The sequence below is a fragment of the Oncorhynchus mykiss genome, chromosome 25 (assembly GCF_057628025.1).
Source record: "Oncorhynchus mykiss isolate SJ-2025 chromosome 25, ASM5762802v1, whole genome shotgun sequence".
NCBI lineage: Eukaryota > Metazoa > Chordata > Actinopteri > Salmoniformes > Salmonidae > Oncorhynchus > Oncorhynchus mykiss.
This window is the reverse complement of record NC_143046.1, coordinates 13,387,501-13,397,500: the sequence shown is the minus strand read 5'-3', so window position 1 is coordinate 13,397,500 and position 10,000 is coordinate 13,387,501. Positions and strand designations below refer to the sequence as shown.

The 10,000-nt window shown below is 45.9% G+C and overlaps 1 protein-coding gene across 1 annotated transcript in view; it reads right to left on the bottom strand.

Moving 5' to 3' along the window:
• LOC118946056 (serine/threonine-protein phosphatase 2A 55 kDa regulatory subunit B beta isoform) overlaps positions 1-10,000 on the bottom strand; it is a 38,172-nt gene that overhangs the window by 6,479 nt on the left and 21,693 nt on the right. The window contains exons 3-6 of the mRNA XM_036970287.2: positions 9,385-9,550; positions 7,558-7,670; positions 4,820-4,997; positions 2,912-3,076 (exon numbers count right to left, since the gene is read on the bottom strand). Of these exons, the coding sequence (XP_036826182.1) occupies positions 2,912-3,076; positions 4,820-4,997; positions 7,558-7,670; positions 9,385-9,550 (622 nt within the window). The remainder of the gene's footprint in view (positions 1-2,911; positions 3,077-4,819; positions 4,998-7,557; positions 7,671-9,384; positions 9,551-10,000) is intronic.

The following is a 10,000-nucleotide window of genomic DNA, read 5'->3' as shown; positions in this document are numbered from 1 at the left end:
GTTCCTGAGAATCAGTGCCTAATTTCTAATCCTCTACGATATATTTTGGCTTGTTCCTGTGTCAGGAAACAAATACACCACATTAATAAGATATTATATCTGGCCATTACAATAGACCAAAGATTTTCGACCAAATTTGAGGTTACTGCGTTTTGGCTTTGTAGAGCAGGTTTAGGTTTAGGGTTAAGTCTAGTTCTAGGGTTAGTTCTAGGTTCAGGGTTAAGTCTAGGGTTAAGTCTAGGTCTAGGGTTAAGTCTAGGGTTAAGTCTAGGGTTAAGTCTAGGGTTAAGTCTAGGTCTAGGGTTAAGTCTAGGGTTAGGTTTAGAGTTAGGTTTAAGGTTAGGTTTTGGGGTTAGGGTTAACTTTAGGGTTAACTTTAGGGTAAGAGTACGGGTTAGAGGTTAGGGGGAGAAAAAAATGAATTGCGTGTCCCCACAAGGTTAGCTGTACAAGAGTATGTGTGTGTGTGTTCTGCTATCAGACAAACCTAGGGTATCTCACTGCTCTTTACTCACATTTGAAGACAAAGTTTGTGATGCTATTCTTGAATAATAATAACCAAAAAATCCCAATTCCCACATTCTCCCCCTAAGGCCAAAGCAACTACAGTGGGGAGAACAAGTATTTGATACACTGCCGATTTTGCAGGTTTTCCTACTTACAAAGCATGTAGAGGTCTGTAATTTTTATCATAGGTACACTTCAACTGTGAGAGAAAATCACATTGTATCACCTACCAACCAGTAAGAATTCTGGCTCTCACAGACCTGTTCGTTTTTCTTTAAGAAGCCCTCCTGTTCTCCACTCATTACCTGTATTAACTGCACCTGTTTGAACTCGTTACCTGTATAAAAACCACCTGTCCACACACTCAATCAAACAGACTCCAACCTCTCCACAATGGCCAGGACCAGAGAGCTGTGTAAGGACATCAGGGATAAAATTGTAGACCTGCACAAGGCTGGGATGGGCTACAGGACAATAGGCAAGCAGCTTGGTGAGAAGGCAACAACTGTTGGCGCAATTATTCGAAAATGGAAGAAGTTCAAGATGACGGTCAATCACCCTCGGTCTGGGGCTCCATGCAACATTTCACCTCGTGGAGCATCAATGATCACGAGGAAGGTGAGGGATCAGCCCAGAACTACACGGCAGGACCTGGTCAATGACCTGAAGAGAGCTGGGACCAGAGTCTCAAAGAAAACCATTAGTAACACATTACGCCGTCATGGATTAAAATCCTGCAGCGCACGCAAGGTCCCCCTGCTCAAGCCAGCGCATGTCCAGGCCCGTCTGAAGTTTGCCAATGACCATCTGGATGATACAGAGTAGGAATGGAAGAAGGTCTGATGAGACAAAAATATAGCTTTTTGGTCTAAACTCCACTCGCTGTGTTTGGAGGAAGAAGAAGGATGAGTACAACCCCAAGAACACCATCCCAACCGTGAAGCATGGAGGTGGAAACATCATTCTTTGGGGATGCTTTTCTGCAAAGGGGACAGGACGACTGCACCGTATTGAGGGGAGGATGGATGGGGCCATGTATAGCGAGATCTTGGCCAACAACCTCTTTCCCTCAGTAAGAGCGTTGAAGATGGGTCGTGGCTGGGTCTTCCAGCATGACAACGACCCGAAACACACTGCCAGGGCAACTAAGGAGTGGCACCGTAAGAAGCATCTCAAGGTCCTGGAGTGGCCTAGCCAGTCTCCAGACCTGAACCCAATAGAAAATCTTTGGAGGGAGCTGAAAGTCCGTATTGCCCAGCGACAGCCCCGAAACCTGAAGGATCTGGAGAAGGTCTGTATGGAGGAGTGGGACAAAATCCCTGCTGCAGTGTGTGCAAACCTGGTCAAGAACTACAGAAAACGTATGATCTCTGTAATTGCAAACAAAGGTTTCTGTACCAAATATTAAGTTCTGCTTTTCTGATGTATCAAATACTTATGTCATGCAATAAAATGCAAATTAATTATTTCATAGTTCATACTTCATACAATGTGATTTTCTGGATTTTTGTTTTAGATTCCATCTCTCACAGTTGAAGTGTACCTATGATAAAAATTACAGACCTCTACATGCTTTGTAAGTAGGAAAACCTGCAAAATCGGCAGTGTATCAAATATTTGTTCTCCCCACTGTATATGTGTTTGAATATTCCTGGTCATGTGCTATTCAGCAGGATGTGTGTGTGTGTATATGCGTGCGTGCATACGTGCGTGTGTGTGTGTGTGTGTGTACGGACCGGTGAACACGTTAATACAGCTCAGGAAATAACTACTGTTATTGAGCAAAATGTCTGCGTCCCAAATTACACTCTATCCCCTATGGGCCCTGGTCAATAGTAATACACTATATAGGGGATAGGGTGCCATTTGGGACACAGCGTGGTATTTCCATAGGGAGGTATGTTATTATTATAGTATATATATTCATTTAGCATCTTACACCATCGATCCTCAGGCTTAAATGTCAACCTATTCATTATTCATTTCGTTCAGAGGCATATGCAGATTATCTGACGCTCCCAGAGACAGACAGGGGCTTTGAGATGTTGAGCCTTTCATTGTGTTGACTGGGAGAGAAGACAGACAGACAACCTTATTGACGTTTGTGGTTATCATTCCCAACCATACCATTGACTGTAGTAGGATAAAGGTTGGTTCAATAGAGACAGAGAAGACTTCCCTCCCTCTCTCCCTTCTTTTCTCAATCTCTTTCCCCCTCCACAGATAGTGGCATAGCTGTCACACCGTGTGTGTGTGTGTGTGTGTGTGTGTGTGTGTGTGTGTGTGTGTGTGTGTGTGTGTGTGTGTGTGTGTGTGTGTGTGTGTGTGTGTGTGTGTGTGTGTGTGTGTGTGTGTGTGTGATTGAATACGTGTGTCTGTGTGTATGCCTGTTCCCAGTACTCACACTTGCAGTGTGTGTCGCAGAGCGCCTGTTTCCTCATGTCACAGAGTCGTATTGACCCTCTACTGCTGCTGTAAGCTAAGGTGTTACACTGCTGAGGATGAAACTCCGCTGCTGTAATCACCTCCGTCAGATCCTCCATGTTACACGGCTTAATGTCCACGATGTCTGGGGAGGGGCATGCTCAGGGAGAAATAACAGTTCAGCTAAATGGTGTTTAAAGACAAGACAGATGAACAGAATACAGGCACTTGTTCCTAGGTTATTTGAAGCTGCAGTCGGTAACCTAGAAATGTTGTACGGTCGTGGCCAAAAGATTTGAGAATGACACAAATATACATTTTCACAAAGTTTGCTGCTTCAGTGTCTTTATATATTTTTGTCAGATGTTACTATGGAATACTGAAGTATAATTACAAGCATTTCATAAGTGTCAAAGACTTTTATTGACAATTACATGAAGTTGATGCAAAGAGTCAATATTTGCAGTATTGACCCTTCTTTTTCAAAACGTCTGCAATCCGCCCTGACATGCTGTCAATTAACTTCTGGGCCACATCCTGACTGATGGCAGCCCATTCTTGCATAATCAATGCTTGTAGTTTGTCAGAATTTGTGGGTTTTTGTTTGTCCACCCGCCTCTTGAGGATTGACCACAAGTTGTCAATGGGATTAAGGTCTGGGGAGTTTCCTGGCCATGGACCCAAAATATCGATGTTTTGTTCCCCGAGCCACTTAGTTATCACTTTTGCCTTATGGCAAGGTGCTCCATCATGCTGGAAAAGGCATTGTTCGTCACCAAACTGTTCCTGGATGGTTGGGAGAAGTTGCTCTCGGAGGATGTGTTGGTACCATTCTTTATTCATGGCTGTGTTCTTAGGTAAAATTGTAAGCGAGCCCACTCCCTTGGCTGAGAAGCAACCCCACACATGAATGGTCTCAAGATGCTTTAATGTTGGCATGACACAGGACTGATGGTAGCGCTCACCTTGTCTTCTCCGGACAAGCTTTTTTCCGGATGCCCCAAACAATCAGAAAGGGGATTCATCAGAGAAAATGACTTTACCCCAGTCCTCAGCAGTCCAATCCCTGTACCTTTTGCCGAATATCAGTCTGTCCCTGATGTTTTTCCTGGAGAGAAGTGGCTTCTTCGCTGCCCTTCTTGACATCCGGCCATCCTCCAAAAGTCTTCGCCTCACTGTGCGTGCAGATGCACTCACACCTGCCTGCTGCCATTCCTGAGCAAGCTCTGTACTGGTGGTGCCCCGATCCCGCAGCTGAATCAACTTCAGGAGACGATCCTGGCGCTTGCTGGACTTTCTTGGGTGCCCTGAAGCCTTCTTCACAACAATTGAATCACTCTCCTTGAAGTTCTTGATGATCCGATAAATGGTTGATTTAGGTGCAATCTTACTGGCAGCAATATCCTTGCCTGTGAAGCCCTTTTTGTGCAAAGCAATGATGATGGCATGTGTTTCCTTGCAGGTAACAAAGGTTGACAGAGGAAGAACAATGATTCCAAGCATCACCCTCCTTTTGAAGCTTCCAGTCTGTTATTCGAACTCAATCAGCATGACAGAGTGATCTCCAGCCTTGTCCTCGTCAACACTCACACCTGTGTTAACGAGAGAATCACTGACATGATGTCAGCTGGTACTTTTGTGGCAGGGCTGAAATGCATTGGAAATGTTTTTGGGGGATTCAGTTCATTTGCATGGCAAAGAGGGACTTTGCAATTCATCTGATTACTCTTCATAAAATTCTGGATTATATACAAATTACCATCATACAAACTGAGGCAGCAGACTTTGTGAAAATTAATATTTGTGTCATTTGGCCATGACTGTAGACAGATAAACTATGACAGAGGGTATGTTAGTATGGGGTTAAAGGGTAAAGGTGAAAGGATACTGAAGCTCTGGTCAGTGATCTCCAGGTTCCACAGGTTGACCCTGAGGTCATCCGTGGAGATGTAGGTCTGGAAGTCGGAGTTCACGGAGATGGAGTTAATGTGGTAGGTGTGGGCGTTACTGAACACACGCCGCGCTGTTGCCTCAACCATCAGATCAGCGTTCTGGAGGACAGGCACCTGGCAGGGAGGGAGCACATCTATTCACATCACATGACTGACTCTGTGACCTCAGGAATATATCACTTAAATATCATAAAACTTAATTGTATCACAGATCATAGAATCTAAGACTGCGAGAGCATTCACAGATTGACTATGAATACCTTGAGGGCTCTTTCTATTTCAGTACACTGTGAATGCCTGGTTCTATACAGCCATTCAGTCTCTGCTACACACGTACACATCTTTCCATATGACTTCATGTACTGTATGTCTCCACTTTAATGTAGTGGTAGACAGCACAGCAGCGGGCCTAATGAGCTGGTGTTAGGACTGAGGAGCCATAGCAGCAGACCTAGTGAGCTGGTGTTACGACTGAGGAGCCAGGGAGGGCCTAGTGAGCTGGTGTTAGGACTGAGGATCCACAGCAGCAAACCTAGTGAGCTGTTATTAGGACTGAGGAGCCAGGGTGGGCCTAGTGAGATGGTGTTAGGACTGAGGAGCCAGGGAGGGCCTAGTGAGATGGTGTTAGGACTGAGGATCCACAGCAGCAAACCTAGTGAGCTGTTATTAGGACTGCGGCGCCAGGGAGGGCCTAGTGAGCTGGTGTTAGGACTGAGGAGCCAGGGAGGGCCTAGTGAGCTGGTATTAGGACTGAGGAGCCAGGGAGGGCCTAGTGAGCTGGTGTTAGGACTGAGGAGCCAGGGAGGGCCTAGTGAGCTGGTGTTAGGACTGAGGAGCCAGGGAGGGCCTGCAGAGGAACCACACTCACACTACACTACATTCTCCCCCCATGCCTTTCAACCTCAGTAACAGCCACACTCTACTATTCCCAACTTCCCAACAGACTGTAGAGACACACAGATGTCATCCATTATGGTATATGACATACAGTCATATACCGAGCAAGAAAGCGAGCAAGAGAGCGAGCGAGAGAGAAAAGGGCAACCAGTGAAGAACAAACACTATTATAAATACAATCCATATTTATGTTTATTTATTTTCCCTTTTGTACTTTATCAATTTGCACATCATTATATCACTGTATATTTGAAATGTCTCTATAATGTTTACTGTTCATTTTTTATTATTTATTTCAGTTTCATTCATTGTCTATTCAACTTTCTTTGGCAATGTTAAAATATGTTTCCCATGCCAATAAAGCCCTTTAAATTGAATTGAGAGACAGAGACAGAGACAGAGACCGAGAGAGAGAGAGAGAGAGAGAGTGTGAGAGAGAGAGAGAGAGAGAGAGAGAGAGAGAGTGCGAGAGAGAGAGAGAGAGAGAGAGAGTGTGTGAGAGAGAGAGAGAGAGAGAGAGAGAGAGAGACAGAGACTGAGAGAGAGAGAGAGAGAGAGAGAGAGAGAGAGAGAGAGTGAGAGAGAGAGAGAGAGAGAGAGAGAGAGAGAGAGAGAGTGAGAGAGAGAGAGAGAGAGTGCGAGAGAGAGAGAGAGAGAGCGAGAGAGGCCATTAATAGATGCATGCCAACACGTCTGCCATGCTGATCTTTAACACTGGGGCCCCTCAGGGGTGTGTACTTAGTCCCCTACTAAGGACCAAAAGGCTCCTCAACGGCTTCTGTCCACAAGCCATAAGACTGCTGAACAATTAATAAAATCACCACCAGACAATTTGCATTGACCTTTTGTACACTGCTGCTACTCGCTGTTTATTATCTATGCATAGTCACTTCACCCCTACCTACATGTACAAATTACCTCAACTAACCTGTACTGCCGCACACTGACTTGGTATCGGTGCGCCCTGTATATTGCCTCGTTATTGTTATTCCTATTGTGTTACTTTTTATTATTATTTTTTACTTTAGTGTACTTGGTAAATATTTTCTTAACTCTTCTTGAACTGCACTGTTGGTTAAGGGCTTGTAGGCATTTCACTGTAAGGTCTACACGTTGTATTCGGCGCATGTGACGAATAAAGTTTGATTTGATTGAGCGGGGATTCTCTGTGTGAGAATTAAAGAATATGGTTGGCTGGGTGATGGGATTGCGAAGAAGGTAGAGTGAAAGAGAGATATAGAGAGATGATCCCCTTCATCGCATTCATCTCAGTGCACATATCGATCAGTCTCTCACTCCGTCCCTCCCTCCTCCTCCGAGCCGTCTGTCAGTGCTGACGGAGCACATGAGATCTGTCATATAAATGATTCTCCATACCAGAGTACTGAAAAACGGATTCTTCTCTCAGTGATAAGGAGCGAATGTACCATGAGAAATAGACCTGTCCTGAGAGAAGTGAGCTGCATATTCAATGGAAATGTGCAAAGTCATTTGGAATAGCCAAAATTCTATGAGTTTATTTGGGAGAGCAATATTGTATATTGCCAGAAGACTGAAACATAAGCATTTGCTTTATAAATCCTCGTTCATAAAGTATTCATGTCAGTGATATCAAACAACATCATTCTCATCTTGGGACCCCTCGGGACAATGATATATATCAACTCTTATTACCTAGTATTATTCTGTCCTTATGAGATACTGTGTGTGTGTCTGTGTGCATGTGTGTGTGTGTGCGTCTGTATGTGTTTTTACACACGCGTGTGTGTGTTCTCACCCGTAGTGAGGTGATTGTGGATGGGTGTCTGATTCGTCCGTCTTCATCCTTCAGGTTGTATCCCTCCGGTCGTCTGTCTCTCTCACGAATCTTCCAGAGCTTCACTGTCTTATCTATATACACACACACACACGCACACACACACACGCGCACACACACACACACACACACACACGAACACACACACGCGCACGCGCACACACACACGCACGCGCGCACACACACAGACACACACACACACATGTACACCGAACACAAAGCGAGAGACCGAAACAGAGAGAAAAAAAGAGAGAGAACGAGAGAATGTAAGAGAGAGAGAATGAAAGAGAGAGAATGTAAGAGAGAGAATGTAATTAAGAGAGAATGAAAGAGAGAGAAAGGGAGAGGGAAAGATAAAAGAGAAAGAGAAATAAAGAGAGAGAGAGAATGAAAGAGAGAGAGAATGAAAGAGAGATAAAGGGAGAGAGAAAGATAAAAGAGAGAGAGAGAAAGAAAGAGAGAGAGTATTAAGCTTCATGCTACCGTGATTGTGGGTGGTGGGTTGTGGGTGGTGGGGGTATTAAACTCCATGCTACCGTGATTGTGGGTGGTGGGTGGTGGGGGTATTAAACTCCATGCTACCGTGATTGTGGGTGGTGGGTGGTGGGGGTATTAAACTCCATGCTACCGTGATTGTGGGTGGTGGGTGGTGGGTGGTGGGGGTATTAAACTCCATGCTACCGTGATTGTGGGTGGTGGGTGGTGGGTGGTGGGGGTATTAAACTCCATGCTACCGTGATTGTGGGTGGTGGGTGGTGGGTGGTGGGGGTATTAAACTCCATGCTACCGTGATTGTGGGTGGTGGGTCTGGTGTTCAATCTGTCGCAGTGATGGACTGATGCCAGCCTGGATGGTGTTGCCTATGACACTGGTCATAGAGATGACATAGTGATGTTATAACTGCTGTCATAAGGAGGATCAGATACAAGTCCGCGGGTTAATCAGTAAAACCAGGTGTACTGTAGGTGTCCTGTAAATAACGGTTCAGACAGATTCTGTACATACTGTATATTGTACACCTGCTCTGACCAGGTGAATCCAGGTGAACTTTATTGATGTCACAAAGGGGAGGAGTCAGGTTAAAGAAGGATTTTTAAGCCTTAAGGCAATCGAGACATGGATTGTGTATGTGTGCCATTCAGAGGGTCAATGGGCAAGACAAAAGATTTAATGCCTTTGAAGGGGTATGGTAGTAGGTGCCAGGCGCACTGGTTTGAGTGTGTCAAGAACTGCAACGCTGCTGGGAGCTTTTCACGCTCAACAGTTTCAGTGTGTATCAAGAACGATCCACCACCCAAAGGACATCCAGCCAACTTGACACAACTGTGGGAAGCATTGGAGTCAACATTGGCCAGCATCCCTGTGGAACGCTTTCGACATCTTGTAGTCCATGCCCTGATGAAATGAGGCTGTTCTGAGGGCAAAAGTGGGTGTGGGGGGAGGTGCAACTCAATATTAGGAAGGTGTTCTTAATGTTTTGTTCATTGCCTCTAGCCTATTAGATATGTGTGTGTTCTGCTTGACTGAGCCAAAGCCACCAGCAAAATCCTTGCCGATTGAGAGCTTCACGCATGGATGCAACAGCAGAACACACACACACACACTCATGCACGGACACCCATGTATGAAGACACACACACGTATGAATAGGCACACACAGCAGAGCCACACGACCAGATGTAGCTCCTCTGGCTATGGTTCCACTGCTTCTAACTCCTACACACACACACACACACACACACACACACACACACACACACACACACACACACACACACACACACACACCGTTGGTGGAGAGGAGGAAGTAGGCGGCGTTCTGCTGTGGCAGCCATCTGATCTTGTTGATCTTCTCCTCTACTTCCAGACTCTTCAGGTAGTCAAACTCTGGATCATGACTCTGGAACGTACTGTACACATTATACTCCCCTCGCCTCTGGGGCTCGCTTTTAGTCTGGGGTGGAGAAGGAGGGGGGAGAGAGGGAGAGAGAGAGAGAGAGGGAGAGAGAGAGAGAGAGAGCGAGAGAGAGAGAGAGAGGGAGAGGTGAGAGGGAGAGAGGAGAGGGAGAGAGAGCGAGAGGGAGAGGTGAGAGGGAGAGAGGAGAGGGAGAGAGGAGAGGGAGAGAGAGAGAGAGCGAGAGGGAGAGGTGAGAGGGAGGGAGGAGAGGGAGAGAGGAGAGGGAGAGAGGAGAGGGAGAGAGAGCAGAGGAACACACAGGTTGGTTTGAAGGCACCGTAAATAAAATAATCCCCTCGCCGCTGGGGCCAACTCTTAGTTTGGAAGGAGAGAGGAAGATACTCTCTGGGGAGAGGGAGATGGGAGAGAGAGACAGAGACAGAGATCAGGGGGAAGAGGGAGAGAGATACAGAGGTAGAGAGAGAGCGAGAGAGAGAGAGAGAGAGA